The sequence below is a fragment of the Hyperolius riggenbachi genome, chromosome 3 (genome assembly GCF_040937935.1).
Source record: "Hyperolius riggenbachi isolate aHypRig1 chromosome 3, aHypRig1.pri, whole genome shotgun sequence".
In the NCBI taxonomy this organism is placed as follows: domain Eukaryota; kingdom Metazoa; phylum Chordata; class Amphibia; order Anura; family Hyperoliidae; genus Hyperolius; species Hyperolius riggenbachi.
Window position 1 is genome coordinate 65,095,066 of NC_090648.1, and position 25,072 is coordinate 65,120,137.

The window sequence follows — 25,072 nt, forward strand, 5'->3', positions numbered from 1 at the left end:
TCGCAGATACTTTCAGCACAACACAGGTCTCACCGCTGCCTACCACTGTCACAGGAGCCCTCAGTGGCTGACCACACTTAGCCTTCTAAACGGTGCCAGCGCACAGATCGTGCGAACTCTGGTCGCAGTCAATGCGCAGGAACCGTTAAGAATTAGCCGCAGACAACTCAGAAGGGAGCCTGTGAGACACGGGTAATTACAACGTCACCTACTGGTTCAGAGTAAACTGCCACCACCGCGGTTACTATGGGACCGTGGGGCCCACTAACTGACTGACTAATCCTGCGAATAAAACGGTTAAACACACGATATTCTGTCTAGCCAACAACAAACAAACAGTAGCGTATCTTCAGAGACCCGGGATCATTTCTGTGTGTGCTGATAAGCAGGGTAGCGGAAAGTGAATGACTTGGAGAAAGTCGTTTATTCACGCAATATAAATAATTAATATATACAGACAATTATGAAAATCAACAATTATGAAAACAGTAATAGCCAGTATGAAAAATAAAAGAAGGGAGAAAAAATACTTAGTTCCTGGAAAGATGTCCTTATTGTGGGAAGAATCATAAAGTCCTTGGTTTCAAAGTCCAGAGTTCAGAGTTCAGACCAGGTGGATGCCAGCATATCCTCAAGCTGGCATCTGATGAGTGCAAGATGTTTCAGTGTGGAGGACACAGCCCGCCTGCTGGCTCTGTGCTTTTGATGAAGCTGGTTTGGGGGTGTGGCAATGCCAGCCCCCTCTGAGCTACCAGCAAATGACAGTTCATTCCCTCTGAGAGATTTTAGAGCTAAACTTATGAATTGCTGTAACTCCTGAACCATACACGTTACATTTAGGGGGGTAACAGCTTCATACTTGGAGGAAAATACAGATTAATATGATACCTGACATGGCTAGTGCATCAGATCAGGGTCCTGAGTAGATTCATACCTGGGTGGTAGGGGCCCCGGGCCCCTCTCGACTGGTATCAAGAGATCCAGCATGACCCTACAGATCCAATGATACCGCTCTCATAACCACCCTATTTATTGTATTCTGTAAATGGGCAAAAGATTATATTGTACATTCATTTCTTCCTGCTAAGGCCGGAGTCAGCCTGACTGGAGTCCAGCTGTGTCTGCTTCTTGGCTATGAAAGGCCCTGTTGGCTCCTTCAATTAACATCTGAATGTGAAATCTGCTTAGACAACTTTGAGTTTACACCTCTGGCTTGATCAGCAGTCACAGGGCCAGTCTTCCTGCCAGCTGCTTGTCACCTTATACCTGATGGATGGGCCATCAGCACAGCTTGAACCAGGGACTCTCTGGGCCCAGGCTCATTAGCATATCAAAAGGGCCATCCTGCAGTTAAGGTGATGCTATTCCTCTGCTAAGAAGGGACTGCAGACCTCCTACACAATAAATCCAGATTGTACCGATTTGAAGCGCAATCGACGCAGGAATCGAGTGCGATCGTTCTTTTCTTCACGGGCGGTTCCAGGACGCGCCTGCGTCCCCGCAATCGTCCGTGACAGTTTCCAATGGTTTTCTTGGTGACTGTGGTCCCTGCTAATTTGAGGTCATTCACTAACTCCTCCCGTGTAGTTCTAGGATGCTTTTTCACCTTTCTCAGAACCATTGACACCCCACGAGGTGAGATCTTGCGTGGAGCCCCAGAGCGAGGTCGATTGATGGTCATTTTGTGCTCCTTCCATTTTCAAACAATCGCACCAACAGTTGTCACCTTCTCTCCCAGCTTCTTGCTAATGGTTTTGTAGCCCATTCCAGCCTCGTGCAGGTCTACAATTTTGTCTCTGACATCCTTGGACAGCTCTTTGGTCTTTCCCATGTTGGAGAGTTTGGAGTCTGCTTGATTGATTGATTGATTCTGTGGACAGGTGTCTTTTATACAGGTGACTAGTTAAGACAGGTGCCCTTAATGAGGGTGACTAATTGAGTAGAAGTGTCTAACCACTCTGTGGGAGCCAGAACTCTTAATGGTTGGTAGGGGTTCAAAAACTTATTTCACTCAATGAAACGCAAATCAGTTGCTATCTTTTATTTAAGGTTATTTTTTCGATTTTCCTTTTGATGTGCTATCTGCCACTGTTAAAATAAACCTACCATTGAAATGATACTGTTCTGAGACTTTTCATTTCTTTGTCATTGGACAAACTTACAAAATCAGTGAGGGGTCAAATAATTATTTCCTCCACTGTATGTGCATTTGCTGGTGAAAAGCTGTCTTATTATGTGCATTTGCTGGTGAAAAGCAGTCTCTTGTTATGTGCATTTGCTGGTGAAAAGCAGTCTCTTGTTATGTGCATTTACATGGGGAAAAGCAGTCTCTTATGTGCATTTAGTGGGGAAATTTTGTCAGTAAAAATAATCTTTTGTCAGTAAATTTTTAGGTATTTGTCAGTAAAAAAATAACGTGAAAGGTTGGCAACACTGGCAGGCTGCGCGGCGCAACGGGAAAGATACAGGCAGCCCACCTCACGCTTGGGCTTGGCGGGGGGGGAGGAGCCGACGACAGCGAGCGAGAGTAGGGTGGCCGCAGGCAGCCATAAATACGCATGTGTGACTGCATCGCACTCGCAGAGCCTCTCAGCCTGAGTCAGTCCAGAGACTAGCAGACTTGCAGGCAGCCAAAGCCAGCCAGGAGCAAGCCCATGGAAGAGGGGTAGGATTGGGGTATCACATGCATGCGTAAAGAGGTGGAAGGTGTGGGTGTGATTAGGCAGGACATGGGTGTGGTTATGTGGTTGGGCGCGGTTAATTTAACCACTCCCATAGGCGCCAGAGAAAATCTTGCACCCAGGTGCCAGGCACCCCAGGCTCACCCCTGAGCTTATGCACCCACCTCATCTTACCTAAACTGTCATGTAAGAAAGGCTACACATTAATCCATTGCTGGACAGCAGACACCTCTGTATTCCCCTAACATGTGCAGCATCATTGTTAGGACACGGCCTAGATCAACTGGGGTAAGGCATAATTCAGGGTAGAGGTTACGGATCCATCTGAAAATGGCGCTTGCGAATAATGGCGCACGGTGTTGCCGCTAATCCGTTTGCCGCTTATCGCTATTTAACGTTTAAGCCTTATTGTTATTTAACGTTAAAGCCTTATTGTTATTTAGCGTTAACACACAGAACCCTCTCTGTACCTATCCCTTACCCCTAAACCCCTCCTGGTGGTGCCTAACCCTAACCACCCCCCTGGTGGTGCCTAACCCTAACCACCCCCCTGGTGGTGCCTAACCCTAAGACCCCCCTGGTGGTGCCTAACCCTAACCACCCCCCTGGTGGTGCCTAACCCTAAGACCCCCCCCCCCCCCCGGTAGTGCCTAACCCTAACCTTGACAGTGTTACATTAAATCCATTCACCATTTTGCAGTTAAATAATGTCTGCAGTTTGGCTTATGTAGGGCGCTATTGATAAATAACGTTACTGTGGGCAATAACGTCTGCTGTTTCGCAAATAAACGGCACTATTGATAAATAACGTTAGTGTGCGCCACTATTGATAAATAACGTTAGTGAGTGCCGTTTTTCTTCTTTTTTCCCTGTGCGCCATTATGCAGTACTAACGATAAATAGCGATAAGCATATCTTTTTAATGCGGCACCATTTTTATGCATAGGCGCTGTGCGCCATTATTCACTGATCTGAGAGGTTACAGTTATTCAACATCTTAAAGGATACCCGAGGTGACATGTGACTTAATGAGATAGACATGGGTATGTACAGTGCCTAGCACACAAATAACTATGGTGTGTTCCTTTTTTCCTTTCTCTGCTGGAAAGAGTTAAAGATCAGGTAAGTAAATGGCTGACTCTGACAGGAAGTGACTACAGTGTGACCCTCATTGCTAAGAAATTCCAACTATAAAACACTTTCCTAGCAGAAAATGGCTTCTGAGAGCAGGAAAGAGATAAAAAGGGTCAATACTTAATATATTTTAGCTCTGGCATACTTCAATGAATGTGTTATTGAGCAAAAACAATAAAACAGTTAAAACTTAAAAAGTAGATTTAAACATAAAATAAAACTGTGGAATATCTTAAAAAGGACTTTTTAGGAGAAGGAAGATAGATACAATTGTTTATTTCATTCGTTTATTTTCGCCTCGGGTGTCCTTTAAGGTGTGATAAGGAGCAAAGCAGCGCGTATGTGCGGAATGACAGGAATCCCAGAGACGTAGTGCCCAGCAGGGAGTACGTCACTAGCCGGGGGGTGGGCCTATGCATATGACCCTGTTTCTGCACCGTGGCGCAGGATCATAAGAAGGCTGATTTCTGTAGTGCGCACCACTACTTATAGGTGTAACCAGCTGCAACTGACATCGTTTAAAAGAAAATAATTATGGCAGCCTCCATATCACTTCATACTGAAATATTTAAAAAAAAATCTGTTCTAGTGTGTGGCACAGATCAGATAGAATCCCATCAGATTTGATCTTACAGATATCTATCTGATGGGTGCATGTGGTGGCCATTTATAAAGCTAAGTACCCACAAGAAGACTGAATTGCTGGAAGCTGCCTATGAAGGAAGCTTCCACAATCTTTACACAAAACATCTTTACCAATGTAATAGACTGCAAGTAGAATGCCAACGATAGGATCGTTAACTAATTCCAGGCAGAGCCTTTTTGTAATGGGCCGGTCTGTGATCACTGTGATTGGCTCACAGTGATCACCTGGTAAGGAGCCAATAAAACTGACTCCTTTCCCATAAGAGGAAGCTTGGCTGTCACATGACTGCAGTCACGGTGAGCAGTGATTGGCTCACAGTGATCACCTGGTAAGGAGCCAATAAAACGGACTCCTTTCCCAAAAGAGGAAGCTTGGCTGTCACATGACTGTAGTCACGATGAGCAGTGATTGGCTCACAGTGATCACCTGGTAAGGAGCCAATAAAACGGACTCCTTTCCCAAAAGAGGAAGCTTGGCTGTCACATGACTGCAGTCATGGTGAGCAGTGATTGGCTCGGCATTGCGGTGAGCTGCGACATAGAATCTACGCCACGTCAGCTTTATGGTGCCCATACACGATACAGTTAAAACGTTTGATTTTCCCATTGATTTGACCAAAACTATCGAATTGAGTGAAAATAAACAATAATCTAGAAAAAACTAACTTTTTCTTCATATGGCACTTCAAAAAGAAATTTAAAAACTATTCGATAAAACAGAATAATCGATCGAATTTCTCTGATCGAAATAAAATTAAAATCTTGTAACCTGTATGGGCACCATTAGAGACCTGCAGATGTGGCATAGATTTTACTTATCGCGGTCCTGAACTAGTTAAACAAGGAATTATGCAAGGGAAAGATCCATGGACTTTAGCAGAAAGATCACTTCAATCCGAGGTGAAAATAAACTGATGAGAAAAACAACTGTATCTATCCTCCTTTTCCTAAAAAAAAATTTTTTTTTAGATATCACGCAGTTTTCTTTTATATTTAAATTTAGTTTTTTACTTTTTCATTGTCTCTGCTCAATGACACCTTCATTGAAACATGCCAGAGCTCAAATCTATGAATTACTGTCCCTTTGTTATCTCTTTCCTGCTAACAGAAGCCATTTACTGACAGGAAAGTGTTTTATGGCTGTAATTACTTATCAGTGAGGGTTAGGCTATAGTCTGACCCAGTCCAACCCGGACAGAAACTGTCACTTACATACCTGAACTTTTTCAGGCAGAGAAGAAAAAAAAGGAACACAGCCTAGTTATTTGTGTGCTAGGCACTGTACATACACGTCTATCTCATCATGTCACATGTCACCTTGGTTGTTGTCCTTTAAAGGGGAACTGAAGAGAGAGGTATATGGAGGCTGTCATGTTTATTTCCTTTTAGACAATACCAGTTGCCTGGCAGCCCTGCTGATCCTCTGCCTCTAATACTATTAGCCATAGCCCCTAAACAAGCATGCAGCAGATCAGGTGTTTCAGTGGTTCAGACTTATAAGTCAGATCTGACAAGACTAGCTGCATGCTTGTTTCTGGTGTTATTCGGATACTACTGCAGAGAAATAGACCAGCAGGGCTGCCAGGCAACTGGTATTGATTAAAAGGAAATAAACATGACAGCCTCCATATACCTCTCTCTTCAGTTCCCCTTTAAGGCTGCTTTCACAGTGGGACGTTACAGCCTAACATTAGAGCAGCCTGTAACGCACCCCAACGCACAGCAATGAAAAATCAATGGGCTGTTCACAGTGCCCACGTTGCATTACATTGTAACGCAGCACGTCTACATAACGTACTGCATGCAGTACTTTACAGACGGTTTGCACATGCTCAGTAGGGTTTTTTCCTATATTCATTTTATGGGCGGAGAGGAGGCGGGGAGAGGCCGCTACGTAGCCAGGCACATGGCTACTTTATATTCACTGCACTTGCAGTGTTTACATCCTGGAGCGGCCGCGGATTGGCTGGCGGGACCACGTGATGCGGAGAGCTCCGCTCACGTGGTCTCCGCAGTGCCTCCGACAGAGCAGGCGCACCAAGAGCTGCTTGTAACGCGGCTCTTGGTAGGGTCCTGCTCCAACACCACCAGGCGTTGCGCTAGGGGCTCGTTATGCGACCATAACGTCCCCTAAACCGCAACGTCCCACTGTGAAACCAGCCTTAAGATCTGTACACATGGGGAATGTTGAACGTACTGATCCGATCCATCTTGAGGTTATTTCAAAATGTATGAGCAACGTCATACATCGGAAATCTGTAACTATCGTTTACCGTCGTTTTAAAAAAAAAAAAGATAGCTACACGATGTCGGTTGGAACGATAATTGACCTGTCATTTTGACAGATGAAATCTTGCTGTGGGTATGGTATGGTCACCTTTAAGGTGGCCACACACGATACAATAAAATGATCCGATTTTACAGTAATTCGATAAAAACGATCGTATCTCCCGAAAAAATCGAAAGCTTTTTTTTTCATTCGACTGAAAAATCCGATCGGATTTCCCGTTTTCTTCGATTTTAATCGATCCGGACTGCCAGATATTTTTCTTCAATCTTTCTAAAGATTGTATGGTGTGTGTTGGATTGTCAATTTATTAATATGCACACCCTAGCAATTTTGTTAGAGTTTCCAATCATTTTTATCATAATTGGGGGAAACATTTAACATAGGTGTGTGGTACATTGGTCATATTTTTGAAATGTTACAATCAGTCAGAAAAATTGATTGCAATGCTTAAATTGAACAGATATTTAAAAAATTGTATGGTGTGTGGCCACCTTTAGTGATCAGGCCCCTGTGGGGACTTGAAAAGATAACAAATATGTCAGATTTTATTACCAGGAAGTCTCCAGTGGGGCTTTCGGTCCTCAGTCTCCTCAGTGTTACTCCATAGATCGCCCCATCTTCCACCTCTTCCCCCCACTCCTGCAAGGGGTTCTGAAACAAGAACAAAGATGGGCAAAATATATATTAAATTATAATTTCCTGCAGATTTCAATAGGGGAAAAAAAATAAGGCAAGGTTTATAGTAAGAAACAGTTTATGCATCTGATCAATGCAGTTAACACAATAATCTTGCTATTTTTGGCCCTGGATGCAGGGGAAGGGATGATGCATTCTTACTTGTTCTTTGACAAGTCTCCACCCTCTTCCCCTCCCCCTACAGCACACATCCAATAGTAGCGGTAGTCCCAATTGTTCCATATCGTGCTTATCCAATAGGAATGGGTGGTGCCTCCTCCCACATATCGCTGACGCCACCATACATGGCAGCATGTTCCACTCACTCTTTACACGAGGATAATATGCAAGGCAGTCATGATGCTCCATTTTTTTGGCCAACTCTGAAAACCAGTCGAGAGCAAACTACACATTTTTTTAAAAAAATTAAGTCGCTTCTTCAGAGATGGATTAAGATGTTAACGGTAGTAAATTTGGGGGCCTCCTTTTGGTAAGCTGAAGTGGAGACAGGTCAGAGAGGGTGGCAGGGGGCCCCTTGACACCCATTAGGCCCCAGGCACCTGCCTAGATTGCCTGGGGATAATCCTGCTCTGGGCTTGTTCCAGCTCCTGGGCGTGTCCCTGCGGTTCTGGGGCAGTTGGTAGCTATGTGGCCGGGCATGTTTTTGTGCCAGTGTATCGCCCCGTGCAGCTGATCTGAACTTGGCGAGTTAATAGGACGGGATGAGATAACGCCGGCAGAGGGAGGGGAGCTGGCAGAACCGGACGGGTGACTTTAGATTTGGAAAGTTGTGGAGATTTAACTAGTGAGTGCCCTGCTAAGGATGTGACCCATATTACAGGAGGTATCCCGGACTAACCTATAAACAGGTGTCTCTGCTGACTTGTATACATATTTATATGCACATAGTCCCGTGTGTCTATACAACAAAGCAAGGCAAGCCTGTTCTGTAGCTGGAGGCGCTGCTGGTGACAACAGTGCAGTATTACTGAATTCTGTACGCTGTGAATGCCTGAGAACTTTGCCTACTCCCCTCTGATGTCACCATCACTGGCTGTACAGGTCGGGGTAGGGGAACTCATATGCTGTCGTACCTGTTCCTCTAAAGCACAGGCGTCCAACTCCAGTCCTTAACCACTTAAAGTGAACCAGCGACGAAGCACCCTCATGTATTTAGTATATATATCAATGGGAACATGACAGTAAACACCTACCCTGCTCTTTGTTTCATTCTTCTCTGCCTGTTATCAGCCCTGATAAGAATCCCCGACTGAGCATTCAGTCTGGCTTTCACGGGAATGATTATAGCTGAGTCAGTCTTCTGTGATGTCATTTTAAGCCCAAGTCTGCCCTCTTGTGGCTCTGCTTTCCTGCTTTGAGGATAAATAGCAGCAAAGCAGAGCCACAAGGGGGCAGGCTTGGGCTTGAAAAGACATCACAGAAGACTGACTCAACTATAATCATTCCCGTGAAAGCTAGACTGAATGCTCAGTCGGGGATTCTTATCAGGGCTGATAACAGGCAGATGTAGCAGAGAAGAATGAAACAAAGAGCAGAGTAGGTGTTTACTGTCATGTTCCCATTGATATGTATGGTAAAATACATGAGGGTGCTTCGTCTCTGGTTCTCTTTAAGGATTGTGGTGTTAAACCCTCCATAAAGACCAGGCCATTTTTCATAAATTGGGCCACTGCAGCTTTAAGGCCAAGCTGCAGGGCCGTACAACTCAGCACACAAGTGATTCCCCCGCCCCTCTTTTCTCCCCACCAACAGAGCTCTTTGTTGGTGGGGTCTGATCGCTCCCTCGATGTTGATTTATTTTTTTACAAATATTTTTATTTATTTATTTATTTATTATAAAAATGTGTATTTCTTTCTTTATTTTCCCTCCCTCCCCCAGTCAGCCTGTCACTGCAATCGGCGGTGATGGGCTTCAGTGTCACACGGCTGTCTCCAGTACAGAGCTGCCTTAGATCGCAGCAATGTACAGGTATTTTAGACGGCGTCTAACAGTCTCCGAGCAGCGATCGCCGCTGGGAGACCAAGCGGAGATGCGCACACATCGGCGCACGCATGCTATCCTGCTAGCCCCATAGAAGGCCGTTCAAGCCGGTCGGCATGGAGCGGTCCTGGGGCTGCCGCCGCGTTCACGCCAATTCGCGTGGATCAGTCGCAAGAAGTTAAAGGGAATAAGTTGAAATAGGGCCATTGGCAAGATAGCACTTTTTGCCAACCGCTGATGGTCACCTGGGTTTTTTGGTGGGGGCCAGCATGCTCTAGGCCGCTAGACTCTCTCCAGACCCCAGGCAGATGCCTAAATTTGCCCTGTGGATGATCCGGCTCTGCTCAAGGGCCATTTCCACGCCAGTATTTAGGATAGACTGAGAGAAGTGTGTTCTAGCTTTCCTGATTCATTCCCGTCATTTAGGCCACTTTTACACTTATGCTCTGCGTCACCCCGCGTTACACTTCCCCGCCCCATCCCCATCCTAAGGAGACTTGCCCACTTCACGCGATGTTACGCGGTGCACCAGGAGTATCCAAACAGAACGTTGCCACATGCTCAGCGCCAACCATGCAGATTATATAGCAATGTAAGTCGATAGGCGACACAGTAAGGCCTCGTTCACACTGCACACGTTGCCGTCCGTATTTCGGCCACTCATGCAGGAGGCAAACACGCACGAACATCAAAAAGTTAGAGTGACCAGATTTTTGTGGGTCCAACCTGGGACGGGGAGGGGGCGGGGGGGGGCGCGGCGAAAAGTGGGGGGACTGAGGAGCGCTCAGTGACGAAGACTGGGGGTGGGGGGTTGCCGGGTTGCGAATATGGGGGTGGCCATGCCATTGTATGGGCGGAGCTAACGTAATGATGTAACAGCAAAGCATAAGAAAGCAGTGTTTACGCCATGATGTGGTCAAACGAGACTTTGCATCATGGGTGTGCAGAAACGGTGTGATGCTAATAGTATACCGTAACTACAAAGCAGCAAACATAGCCATCTATGACCATTAAATAATAAATGCAGTAACAGTTACCCCGGACACCAGAAAATAAACGCAATGGGCAACATGTCAGCACAAAATAAACGCAATGCGGGCAACGTCAGTATAAAATAAATGCAATGCGGGCAACATGTCAGTATAAAATAAATGCAATGCGGGCAACATGTCAGTATAAAATAAATGCAATGCGGGCAACATGTCAGTATAAAATAAACGCAATGCGGGCAACATGTCAGTATAAAATAAATGCAATGCGGGCAACATGTCAGCACAAAATAAACGCAATGCGGGCAACGTCAGTATAAAATAAATGCAATGCGGGCAACATGTCAGCACAAAATAAACGCAATGCGGGCAACGTCAGTATAAAATAAATGCAATGCGGGCAACATGTCAGTATAAAATAAACGCAATGCGGGCAACATGTCAGTATAAAATAAATGCAATGCGGGCAACATGTCAGTACAAAATAAACGCAATGCGGGCAAACATGTCAGTACAAAATAAACGCAATGCGGGCAACACGTCAGTACAAAATAAACGCAATGCGGGCAACATGTCAGTACAAAATAAACGCAATGCGGGCAAACATGTCAGTACAAAATAAACGCAATGCGGGCAACACGTCAGTACAAAATAAACGCAATGCGGGCAAACATGTCAGTACAAAATAAACGCAATGCGGGCAACATGTCAGTACAAAATAAACGCAATGCGGGCAAACATTTCACCAGAAAATAAACGCAATGCGGGCAAACATTTCACCAGAAATCAAACGCAACGCGGGCAAACATTTCACCAGAAAATAAACGCAATGCGGGCAAACATTTCACCAGAAAATAAACGCAATGCGGGCAAACATTTCACCAGAAAATAAACGCAATGTGGGCAAACATTTCACCAGAAAATAAACGCAATGCGGGCAAACATTTCACCTGGAAAAGAAAGCATTTACTCACCTGGCAGAAGTCTCCGGCCTCTGGCGCGCTGCTCCCGGGACCACATTCCTCCTGCTCTTGTCTCCCGCGCTGACAGGGCTACGGCAAGATGGCGCCCGAAGCCCTGTACTGGAGACACAAATAGTCTCCAGTACAGGGCTTCGGCAGCCATCTTGCCGTAGCCCTGCTCGCCTGCCGGTGTCAAAACACCGGAAGACTAAGGAGGCTGGAGCGGGGCTGAGGGCAATGAACTGTTCATGAAGATAGAGTGGCCAGAGTCCCGAGGCCGGGACGTCCCGCTGCTGGAAGCGGGACGTTTCCCGGGACCTCATGCAGCCTGGGACAGCGGACCCCGAATCCGGGATGTCTGGTCACTCTAAAAAAGTGCATCTGTACTGTCTGATGTTCACACTGAATGATGCATTCCGTACCAGTGCGGTGCACAAACGCATTTTTTCCCAAGACGCGTGGCTGACCCATTCACTTTCAGTGAATTGAATCAGCCACACAACGCATGCAAACACAAATGGCGTGCGATCGTACGCGCTGCGGTCCGATCGTATGGTCATCTGCGTTTGACAGTGTAACAAGGCCTAAGTGTAAACATCTGGAGTGCGGTGAAACCCGGCATGCATGTGCGGACCGATGGGAATCCCAGTGACATACTTCCTGTCTAGCAGGGAGAACGTCACTGAGCCGGGCTGGCGCTGTGCATAAGACCCTGTTGTAGTACGCTGGCGCAGGGTCATATGAAGGCTGGTTTCTGCCCGCACTGTATCGCACCGCTCGGTGTAAAAAATAGCCTTTATGTACACAGGGACGGATCTAGGGGGGGGGCAAGCGGGTATCTTGCCCCAGGCGGTTTGTTGAATTCTTAAAAAGGCGGCAAAATGAAGGGCAGTTTAGGCGCCAAAACCTGACCTTTAGGCGCCAAAACCTGACCTTGCCCCAGGCGCAACTTGGTCTTGATCCGTCCCTGTATGTACAGCACAACTGTAATGAGAGGGATATGGAGGCTGCCTTATTTATTTCCTTTTAAGTAATACCAGTTGCCTGGCAGCCCTGTTGATCCTCTGCTTCAAGTACTTTTAGGCATAGAGCCTAAACGATTACAGCTCGGGGTGGAAAGAACATGCCAGGAGCGGTAACCCCGAGCTGAACTCGTGGTAGCCACTGGGAGGTCTATGCAGAGCAATGCGTGCAGTGGGCGTATCCCGATGTCGGCTGCCATTCCTCTTACTCTCCTCCGAGGCTCTGCTTCCCCTGGTGAGATCGCTAGATCGCTGTCTGTCGTACTTTAGGGTTACAGTGCCACCCGGAGGATGAAGGGAAAACTGCAGCGCTGGAGCAAGGGAGGTGAGTCTGTGCTGAGCTGCTGCAGAGCCAGGTTTTAGGATCTCAAATGGTGCAAAAAAATTGTACCGCTTTTAGACCTTAAAATCCGGAAAGAATCATACCGCCAGGGAGGTTAAGCTGTGCTAAAAATGTGTCAGGACCTCAGCCATTGAGGACAGCAGTGGATCCACACTTGTCTATCAGTTTTCTGCACGTGTTTTCTGACAGTGCTGCTTTCATTGCTGTCAGGTGGTTTTCTGCACGTGAGAAATGCTAAAAAATGTTAGGTCTATAAATTAAGAAATTGACTATCTACCCTACACCATTCAATTTTCATAAAAATTGATCAGAAAAATCTACCACCAATCTTCTTTCATTGAAAAAAAAATGTAAGTTCATTCAAATTTCTCAAACAGATTAAAAAGCAGCTTTTTAGTTTTTCTGTACAACTGATTATTTTTATCGAATTGCCATAACATTGGATCACTTTATTGTATCATGTGTGGCCACCTTAACACCAAGGGTGTCGATATGGGACAGTCTGCCTGTCACTAAGGAGAGCCTGGGAGCGACATGCTGGAGGCACAGGGGGTATGTTTGTGTGTCAGGGACACTTTTACAGGTATTAAGATGAACTTTAACCAAGGATTGAACTTCATCCCAATCAGTAGCTGATACCCCCTTTCCCATGAGAAACCTTTACCTTTTCTCAAATAGATCATCAGGGACAACTGTATGGCTGATATTGTGGTGAAACCCCTTCCACAGCGTGATGTCATGACCATGGTCCTGACAGTTTCCTGTCCGTGAACCTTGTAGCATTGTGGGAAATAACAGCTGTTTCCAACTGCCAAGCAACCAGTATCTCCATGTGTGCATATGTATATCTATTAAAAAAAACAACTGTTTAAGTAGGGCTGCTCAAATCCGGAACCGGGAGACATCCGGATAGTTGTATCCGGATATTTCCCAGTAAACCTGTGTGTGTGTGGGAGGGGGTTTGGAGTCACTCTTACCTGTCTGACGTCTTGTTCGGTCCGTCCCTCGGCGCCTCCCAGGATGCGGTCCAAGCGGCGGTCACGTGATTACAAACACTTCCTCCTTCCGGGTTGAAGGAGGGAGTGTTTGTAATCACGCGACGCGTGTGGAGCGCATCGTGGGAGGCGCCGAGGGACGGACGAAGAAGACGTCAGACAGGTAAGATTGACACCCCCCCCACCTCCCCCACACAGGTTTACTGGGAGATATCCGGATTTGAGCAGCCCTACTTTTAAGCCCCATTCAAATGCTCAAAAGCGGTCTTTTATGCAGCACAATTGTCAAACAACTTTTGTTGTGAAACAAGTTGAAACAACTAGAAAAAGTCTTTTGCCATTGTTGGATTGACTTCTTATCAGTCTTAGGCTCAACACACACCATACAATCTTGGTTGTTCAATCTTACCACTTTCATGTAGTATAAGAGCTTATCCAATCAATCATTCAAGGTATATTCAATCTGTTGGCCCTTATACTACATAGATTTGGTAAATCTGTACAACCAAGATTGTATGGTGTGTGTTGAGCATTAGGCCCAGTGCACACCAAAAACCTCTAGCAGATCTGCAAAACGCTAGAGGTTTTTGAAGCAGATTTCAGAGTGATTCTAAGCATGTTTTCTAAACATGCCTAGCGTTTTTTGGAGCGTTTTTGTGTAGCAGATTACAAATATTCTTACAGTAAAGCTGTTACTGAACAGCTTCTGTAACAAAAACGCCTGGAAAACAGCTCTGATCTAGCGTTTTTCAGAGCAGTTTTCCACTTTCCTATACTTGCTGCAGCCCGAGTTTGCGTTTGTGGAAAAAAAGAACCGCTCTGGTGTGCGCCATCCCATTCACTTTCTTTAGCCAAGCGGTTTTCCCCCTTCAAGCGATTTAAAACGCTTCAGAACCGCTCCGGTGTGCACCAGCCCTTATTAGCTGTTTGAACAATAGCAAAAGACTTTTTTAGTTGTTTCAACTTGTTTCACAACAAAAGTTGTTTGACAATTGTGCTGCATAAAAGACCGCTGTTGAGTGTGTGTATGGGGCTTTGGCCTATTGCAATGTTAGTGGATGTGGTTATAAATAATGGCAGTTTTTTTCTTGTCTCCCAGCAGTAAAGATGATAACGCGCAGGCTCATTGTGGATCAAACAATCGGAACAAATTACATGGTGAATAGCAATCATTTCTTGATCTCTGTTCTATTTTTTTACTTCTCACTTTGCAATGTTTTTTTTCCCTCCTTTCCTCTTTAGGGGGTTTTGTGCTCGTCAGTATTGGATCAGTGAGAGAAGAGGGTTATTAGTCTGACACTATCGGGGGTAATGAGATGCCTTGGGGCTCGTTCAGACTATGCGTGCTGCCGTGCACATTTTGGCAGCGCACACTGTGCAACACGCAAGAACGGTAGAAGGGCATAGACAGCCCTTCTACCGTTCCCATCATATGCGCTGCGCCGCAGTGCCATGCGCTATCGCACTGCTGCATGCATTTTCGGGATTCGCAGCGCAGATCGCATTCACTGTAGTGAATGGGATCTGCAGTGCAGCGCACAGTAGCGCAGATGGCGTGCGATCGTACATGTTGCGTTCTGATCGCGCTGAATGATGTGAACGAGGCCTTGGGGCCAGTACTGGATGGATTATCTGTCTGAGTGATAGGGGGGGAGGTCTCCCCTAGGCACTTCCTGCTGAACGCAGTGTGGGTTGGCATTAGTCAATCTGCAAAATCCCATGCCCAAGGCCTTTGCCTTCCTGACCAGTCCTGGTCTGTGTGATGTATGGTGAATGCGGGGGGGGGGGTATTTATTATTATTTATTGGGAAAAAAGAGAATTATTTAATCATGCAGGCACCGGCGATCAGCAAGGCGCTGATGTCTCACTATGGATACATTCTCAATGCAGTGTTTGCGATTAATCGCAAAAGTGTGGTGTGCAGCGTTTTGGGGGCGATCACGCTGTGATTCTAGCTCAATAGAATGGGAATCACAAGCGCAAACCATGCAATTTTACTCATGCAATGAGCCAGGGGCGTAGCAATAAGCTACGGTGACCAGACGTCCCGCTTTACCCGGGACAGGTCCCGGATTCGGGGTCCCCTGTCCCAGGCTGCGCTATGTCCCGGGAAACGTTCCGCTTTTAGCCTCGGGACGTCCCAGCCTAATCCCAGTCCCGTCTAATAGACGCCGTGCCAGTTCATAGCCCGCAGCCCCGCTCCAGCCTACATAGTCTTCCGGCAGGCAGAGCAGGGCTACAGGAAGGCTATTTGTGACTCCAGTACAGGGCTTCGGGCGCCATCTTCCCGTAGCCCTGCTATTCTATTCAGCGCGGGAGATATGCAGGAGAGGAGACTTCTGTCAGGTGAGTAAATTCCTTTTATTGCAGGTGAAAGGTTGCCCACACTGCGTTATTTTCTGCTAAAATGTTGCCCACATTGCGTTGTTTTCTGCTAAAATGTTGCCCACATTGCGTTATTTTCTGCTAAAATGTTGCCCACATTGCATTATTTTCTGCTAAAATGTTGCCCACTGCGTTATTTTCTGCTGAAATGTTGCACACATTGCGTTATTTTCTGCTAAAATGTTGCCCACATTGCGTTATTTTCTGCTAAAATGTTGCCCACTGCGTTATTTTCTGCTGAAATGTTGCACACATTGCGTTATTTTCTGCTGAAATGTTGCCCAAATTGTGTTTGTTTTCTGCTGAAATGTTGTCCAAATTGCGTTTATTTTCTGCTGAAATGTTGCCCAAATTGCGTTTATTTTCTGCTAAAATGTTGCCCACTGCGTTATTTTCTTCTGAAATGTTGCCCACATTGCGTTATTTTCTGCTAAAATGTTGCCCACATTGCATTATTTTCTGCTAAAATGTTGCCCACTGCGTTATTTTCTGCTGAAATGTTGCACACATTGCGTTATTTTCTGCTAAAATGTTGCCCACATTGCGTTATTTTCTGCTAAAATGTTGCCCACTGCGTTATTTTCTGCTGAAATGTTGCACACATTGCGTTATTTTCTGCTGAAATGTTGCCCAAATTGCGCTTGTTTTCTGCTGAAATGTTGCCCAAATTGTGTTTATTTTCTGCTAAAATGTTGCCCACTGCGTTATTTTCTTCTGAAATGTTGCACACATTGCGTTTGTTTTCTGCTGAAATGTTGTCCAAATTGCGTTTGTTTTCTGCTGAAATGTTGCCCAAATTGCGTTTGTTTTCTGCTGAAATGTTGCCCACATTGCGTTTATTTTCTGGTATCTGGGGTAACTGTTGCTGTATTGTATTTATTATCATGGCCATGCCCATTTTTCGGCGCGGCAAATGCCCCCCCCCCCCCCCCCCCCCGAGCCCATTTTTCACCCATTATGCTCCCTTCCTGCCCCCATATAACAATTAAAAAAATAAAAAAAAAATTAAATAAAAGACAATACATAAATTGTTACATTAGGGACTTTTTAAAATGCTAAAAGGGTGTATTACTGTTATCTTTGTAAATATTATGGCTTACATTAAATCACATAATGGAAAAATGCTTATAAAATAAAAATATTCTTAGAAAAAAAGTAAAACCCAAAGAAAGCCTAATTAGTGGCAAAAAAAAACACAAAACCATTGTATAGATCATTTCAGTGGTATAATTAATGATAAAGTTATTGGAAAATTAATGGATGCAGTGCTGAAATGTGAAAATTGCTCTGTTGTTTAAGGGGAAAAAACATTTTTTGTCTGTTCTCCTTATTGCTAAACTGACAGTGAACAGTTCCTATTTTATAAAGGAGCCGTTTACACAGGTCATTCAGTGTTCACACAGGTCATTCTGCATTCACACAGGTCATTCTGCATTCACACGGGTCATTCTGCGTTCACACGGGTCATTCTGCGTTCACACGGGTCATTCTGCGTTCACACAGGTCATTCTGCGTTCACACGGGTCATTCTGCGTTCACACGAATCATTCTGCCTTCACACGGGTCATTTTGCGTTCACACAGGTCATTCTGCATTCACACAGGTCATTCAACGTTTACACAGGTCAATCAGCGTTCACACAGGTCATTCAGCGTTCACACGGGTCATTCTGCGTTCACACGGGTCATTCTGCGTTCACACGGGTCATTCTGCGTTCACACACGTAATGCTGCATTCTATTTTATAAAGGAACTGTTCACACAGGTCATTCTGCGTCCACACAGGTCATTCTACACGGCATTCTGCGTTCACAAACATCATTCTGTGCTCACACAGGTCATTGGGCGATGGATCCGTGAGATTGGTTCCGGTAAGCATCAATTGCCCCAGGGCTCTCTCCCCCGGACCCTGGCAAGTTGTTTCCCCGCACAGCTTTCTATGGCCCCCTCACGTGTAGCAGCATAAATCCATCTGACACTTCTCTATACAACACGAGTTTACATGCGCAGCATAGAGAAGAGTCAGACAGCGGGGCTGAAGAGCGCATGGACCGCCGGGACAGGTGAATGATCAATGCTGCTACACGTGAGAGGGCTCAAGGGAGCTGAGGGGTAATGACCATGGTAGGAAGGGTTAGGGGAGCCTCCTGCTCGAGTTTTCCGCAGGAACCCGGGGCCCCTTTATCTCAGCTGTGTCAGCTCAAAAATCTCTTCTGCTAGAGCAGCTAATTTATAAACACACCCTATATCTGCTGCCATGAAAGCAGGAACTAGACCAGGCATGGGCAAACTCGGCCCTCCAGCTGTTACGGAACTACAAGTCCCACAATGCATTTGCCTTTATGAGTCATGACTGTGGCTGTCAGACTCCTGCAATGCATTGTGGGACTTGTAGTTCCTTAACAGCTGGAGGGCCAAGTTTGCCCATGCCTTAACTAGACACACTGCAGAATTATTGCATGATTTGAATTGGCTGTAACAAAGAAATGTTTTTTGTTTAAAGGTTATTATGCTGTTGCGTATATTTTAGAGCAGAGAGGAAGTTCTGAGTTCAGGTCCACTTTAAACTTTGAATGAATGCCACCTATCTATTTCTCTGTATGTTGTGCAGTGTTGTGAATGGCAGTGGCACTGGAGTATGCCCAGAATCCGCGTATGTCACATTCCTCGCCGGTGTTGTTCCTATTCAACAACTTTTATCGGCGCTAGTTTGGTTTACCGAAACCTTCCCATTTGGTTTCTCAGCAGGAAGTCTCATGGGGAAGTTCCGGTATTGTGATTGGTTGCTATTTCAGCAGTTCTCCATGTACAGCATCCTCTAGAAATGTTAGGTTTCAGATAGGTTGTAGTAAAAACTACACCCACACTATTCAGCCAATCACAACGCTTCAAGTTGTATTGGAAGCTGTGATTGGAGAACTGTTCCCTATGCGGTTTCCCACTGTCCCGTCTAACCATACTAGCTCCCTTTTATCTAGCTCATGTACAAAGAGAAACATATCAAGGCATTCTGTATATCTACATAATTGGTTACAGGCTACCTTTGAAGCTCTTTGTGAGGAGATATTTAACCTCTCTGGCAGTATGATTACTTCCAGATTTTAGGATCTAAAAGCGGTGCAATTTTTTCACGAGCTTTTAAACATTAAAAGCAGGAAAAATCATACCGCCAGATAGATCTGCGGCAGCCCTGCATATAACTCACCTCCCCTGGATACAGTGCTGCAATTCTCCCTCCGCCCACCGAGTAGTGCTCTTCCCCTATAGTGAGATCTCCATCTCTGGTCATGTGACAAATGGTGATAACACCAGAGGGATCAAAAGTCTCTGAGGACCCGGAAGAAGAATGGTAGCGTACGTTCAGATCCTGGGGGAGGGGAGTTACAAACGACCACTGCACACAGGCTCTGCCTATACCGCCTGACGGCTACCCTGAGTCAGGCTCGGGGTTATCGCTCTGAGATGCAGATTTGCGTCCTGTGCCTTACTCGTGGTTACCGCTAAGGAGGCTAATGTACAGCTATTCTTTAAGTGACATGTGACCAAATAATTTTAAGCTATACCATATCATTCTCAGAAATGGCATACTGTGTAGTCATCATGATATTATAAGCTTTGTAGTACTAATTTCTCTTTCCTAATCACTGCAGTCACGCCCCCTGCCTAACTTAGAGCCAGCTCTGATAGTCACACAAAGAGGTCCTACAGCTGGGTCTCCTCTCATTCTCGCATCCAGGACTTCTCAAGAGCGCCACCTCTCCTTTGGAACTCTTTCCCTTAGCCAGTTCCTGATGTTCTAAGCCTGGAAACCTTCAAACATACTCTCAAAAACACACCTGTTCAGACAAGCGTATAATTTGCTATAGTAAGCATTAGAGGTTCATTGTCTCATCCGCTAACCAGTGTCTCCTTCCCTAATGTCTCCAACCCACTAACCTCTAGATTGTAAACTCACAAAGGCAGGGTCCTCCTCCTAGTGTTTCTTATTCTGCTATAATTTATCATATGAACATGTACCAGTATTGGTGAGGTCTCAAACCACACATCAGCTATGTATGCATTTGTATTGATGGATGTCCTGAATGTACAGTATAGTTTTGAGCTTCTCATGTATTTATGCTCCCCACTGTTTGGGGATTTTTTGTACTATGTACAGAGCTATAGATGATGGCACTATATGAATAAAAAAATAATTATAATAATATATAAAATGAATACCATGGTGATCTCTTTCCCCATTGCTCGAGACAACTTCAGTGTCAAGGGCTGCTCGTCGTCTGACATCTGGGATTTGGGGTTCTCGGCCCCTTGGTGGCCTCACACTTCATAAATGAATGGACAGTGGACGGAGATAAAGTGTCGCCTGACCCTGGTTGACCATCCCATCACTCAGAAGAATGGAGCAAAGCGGGAAATCCAAGAGATCACAGCGAGATCAGTACAGAAGGACGACCAAGAAGGTCTATAGTACCGTGTATTGAGTATAAACCTAAATCCCACTCCGTTTTCTATAAAAACACTCCTGTAGGCACTCGGGTAATCCCAGGTGAGGTTTCTGGCTCTTGATCCCAAAGCAGGTGTTATTGTTCTTGGTAGTTCTCCAGCCGCCAAGTTGTCGTTGAATTCCAGTTTAGTGGTGCAGAAAATGTCTTCAATTTATTCCACCTCCTCTCAAAAGTTCCAAGATTTTTTGTCACAAACTATTAAGAAACAAACAAAGGACGTAGACCACCCCTTAGCTGTGAATTACGCTTTGCCGATTGCCGTGCCTGCGGTCTAGCGGGAATGAGAAGCATGGGATTATCTTGGCAGTTCCCCAGTGGATGGTGGGATGTTCCCAGAATTCTCCTGATAATCCCAGGAATACGGGCAACAGCCCTCCAATCATCTTATAGGAATTCTCGTAGCGATGGTAAACATCAGACCTGCAGTTGAAATAAGGCGCCCTCTGGACTTCTGGCTCTTCTTGGAAGCTTTGTGCCTCTTCCCATTAATTCATTCGATACGTCGAACATTTTGCTTCTTCGTTCAGTGCGCTGAAGTTCTGCATCGTTGCTGAAAATCAATCTTGCTGTGTGGTTAGCCTACACATCCTCTTCTCTCTCACTCTGGGCTCTCTGTCTGCTGCCCTTGACGTTCCCCTCTCTTGTATGGTCAGCCTCTGTTGTGGAAAGTTTTTCTCTTTTGAAATCCTCAGACTGATATCATCAAGGGATTAGATCCCAGCCCTCCAGTGAGTGAGAGGGGAGGAGAAGGAGAGGAGAAAGAGGGAGGTAGGGAGGGAGGGGAGGAGAGGTCTGGGAAGTGAGGGAGGAGGGAATGACAAGGGGCAGCAGAGAGGAGTCACAGATGAGGTTACAGAAGCAGAGAGGGGTATTCTGAGATAGGTGAAGGGCAGAGGAAGCTCAGGAGAAGCTGAAGATAGGGAAGAAAGAAGAGAGAATAGCTGGGTGGGTGGAACAGTGGAGAGAATAAGGAAATGAAGGAGGAGGGTGCAGCTGATATGGCAAAAGTTCATAACAAGGTTATGCAGTTCTTGTGGGAATAAGCACTCTGGGAGAAGGAGAGCGTGCATCTGAGTTGCATAATAAGAGTAGAGGGTTCCGATTCTGAAGGACGTTTACACTCTCAGCGTGCCCACACACTGGCAGATATTGCAGCAAGAACAAATATAATAATACAATAGTAATAAACAAAAATAATAATGGTGCCTGCAAACCTCTTAAAGGGAACCTGAAGCGAGAGGTATATTGAGGCTGCCATATTTATTTCCTTTTACATAATACCAGTTGCCTGGCAGCCCTGCTGATTCATTTGGCTGCAGTAATGTCTGAATCACACCAGAAACAAGCATGCAGCTAATCTTGTCAGATCTGAGAATAATAATAGAAACACCTGATCTGCTGCATGCTTGTTCAGGGGCTATGGCTAAACGTAGAGGCAGAGGATCAGCAGGGCTTCCAGGCAACTGGAATGGCTTAAAAAGAGGGACAAGGCACTACTCTGTGCAACGCTGTCAGCGCTATGTTAATATTTATTTTTTTAATACAAAAAACACAGCCTGCCAGCGCTAATCATCCGCTGGCAGGCTGATCGCTGCGGCCATCTGTTTTACAGCAATGGGAGCTCCTGTCTAATCTTGTTTTTCGCGAGATGCATATGGCGTCCTGGATGAACAAGGTGTTAGGTGGTCGCAGAGTGGTTAAACATCCTTTAACCCCCGTAGTGGTATTCTTGGCCCAGGAATGGGGTGAAAAAAACATGCTGCTAGCGGTAATGCCAATCCTGTATCAGCATTGCTGCACAATGTGCAGTGGAGTGGCATTTCATATGTCCCCGTGATCCGGACAGTCCCCTCCATATCCTCCAAGGCTCTTAACTCTCAATCCCTTGTGTGAGATTGCCATCAGGCACATCAGGGGCAAACCCAGGTTTTTCAAAGGGGGGATTCCTGAAAGGTTTCCCTCAGCCACCGTATAATAATATGGTAGGACCTCATGCTGGGTACACATAATGCAATTTCCCGTCTGACTGTCCGACACCGGGATCAATCAGAAGCAGTTTGGATACAGATAATGAGGACAGCCAACATTGGTAATGAAGGGGAAAGTGAAGCATTCACACAGCAGGGCACAGGGCTGTGCTCATACCTGACTCTGTTAAGTTCCCCAGAGCTGCTCCATGCTCTATCCACAAGCTGCTGCTCCGTGCTCTGTCCACAGGCTGCTGCTCCGTGCTCTGTCCACAAGCTGCTGCTCCGTGCTCTGTACACACGCTGCTGCTCCATGCTCTGTACACATGCTGCTGCTCCATGCTCTGTACACACGCTGCTGATCCATGCTCTGTACACACGCTGCTGCTTCATGCTCTGTACACACGCTGCTGCTCCTTGCTCTGTACACACACTGCTGCTCCATGCTCTGTACACAAGCTGCTGCTCCATGCTCTGTACACACGCTGCTGCACTGTGCTCTATCCACAAGCTGCTGCTCCGTGCTCTGTCCACAAGCTGCTGCTCCGTGCTCTGTACACACGCTGCTGCTCCGTGCTCTGTACACACGCTGCTGCTCCATGCTTTGTACACACGCTGCTGCTCCATGCTCTGTACACACGCTGGTGCTCCATGCTCTGTACACACGCTGCTGCTCCTTGCTCTGTACACACACTGCTGCTCCATGCTCTGTACACACACTGCTGCTCCATGCTCTGTACACACACTGCTGCTCCATGCTCTGTACACACACTGCTGCTCCATGCTCTGTACACATGCTGCTGCACTGTGCTCTATCCACAAGCTGCTGCTCCGTGCTCTGTCCACAAGCTGCTGCTCCGTGCTCTGTACACACGCTGCTGCTCCGTGCTCTGTACACACGCTGCTGCTCCATGCTTTGTACACACGCTGCTGCTCCATGCTCTGTACACACGCTGGTGCTCCATGCTCTGTACACACGCTGGTGCTCCATGCTCTGTACACACGCTGCTGCTCCATGCTCTGTACACACGCTGCTGCTCCATGCTCTGTACACACGCTGCTGCTCCATGCTCTGTACACACGCTGCTGCTCCATGCTCTGTACACACACTGCTGCTCCATGCTCTGTACACACACTGCCGCTCCATGCTCTGTACACACGCTGCTGCTCCATGCTCTGTACACACGCTGCTGCTCCATGCTCTGTACACATGCTGCTGCTCCATGCTCTGTACACATGCTGCTGCTCCATGCTCTGTACACACGCTGCTGCTCCATGCTCTGTACACACGCTGCTGCTCTGTACACACGCTGCTGCTCTGTGCTCTGTACACACGCTGCTGCTCCATGCTCTGTACACACGCTGCTGCTCCATGCTCTGTACACACACTGCTGCTTAATGCTCTGTACACACGCTGCTGCTCCGTGCTCTGTACACACACTGCTGCTCCATGCTCTGTACACACGCTGCTGCTCCATGCTCTGTACACACACTGCTGCTCCATGCTCTGTACACACACTGCTGCTCCATGCTCTGTACACACGCTGCTGCTCCATGCTCTGTACACACACTGCTGCTGCTTCATGCTCTGTACACACGCTGCTGCTGCTCCATGCTCTGTACACACGCTGCTGCTGCTCCATGCTCTGTACACACGCTGCTGCTCCATCCAAAGTCAACTGTAGCAGGGAAAAAGGGGAAGTGCTGTGAGCTGCAGGATGCCTGCAGATATTCTGGTGTCTCAATTTGTGCCTGTCCCCAGCTGTGCAGCTGTAATCCCCCCCTGCGTTTGCCTATGAACATGATGACAGACAGCAATCTCACCCGGAGGACAGGAGGAAGAAATGCAGCGCTGGATCCTGAAGGTGAGTTCTGTGCTGGGCCTGCCTGAGTGGGTGGGGGTGGGGTTCTCTGCCATGTGGTTAGTTCAGAATTTTAGGGTCTAAAAGCAGAACATTTTTACTGCTTTTAGACCCTAAAGTCAGAATCAATACAGAGCTAAATCAGACCACCAAGGCGGTTAAGGGTGAATAAAGGATGGAGTCTGTGTGTAATCAGCGCACAGCGTTCTCATTTTACACCAGGGCCGTGCTCTAGACATATGCACGCAATTCCTATGTTGCATAATTTAAGCAATAAATTCCCACTGGCATCAACGGAAACTTCTATAATTATCTTCCACATGCATGAGAATGGTTGACCTGCATATATTGATCCATGTTTCCCAACACAGGTCAGACAGCAGATCAGATTGTACAGAGAAGCCCAGTAACGTGTTGTCATCACAGATCAGATCCATATAGACAGCGGCGTAACTAGAAATCACTGGGTCCTCCTGCAAAACTTTGAATAGGGCCCTCTTGGTATTATTCCTTATCGGTGGCTGAGCAGGTGCAGTCAATAGAACAATTGTGCAGAGAGCAGAAAGCTTTTTCTCTCTGTGCTCAGATTCCTCAAGCATCACTACAGTACACAGA

The 25,072-nt window shown here is 46.4% G+C and overlaps 1 protein-coding gene across 3 annotated transcripts in view; it reads right to left on the minus strand.

Annotated features, from left to right (window-relative positions):
* The window catches only part of RGL3 (ral guanine nucleotide dissociation stimulator like 3), a 115,962-nt gene that overhangs the window by 66,430 nt on the left and 24,460 nt on the right, over positions 1-25,072 (minus strand). For 2 of the 3 annotated variants that reach the window (XM_068274249.1, XM_068274250.1), the window contains exon 3: positions 7,303-7,401. In XM_068274249.1, coding sequence (XP_068130350.1) covers positions 7,303-7,401 — 99 coding nt within the window. Of the gene's footprint in view, positions 1-7,302; positions 7,402-20,341; positions 21,531-25,072 lie in introns of those variants that run through there. The other variant, XM_068274251.1, reaches the window with a different exon arrangement.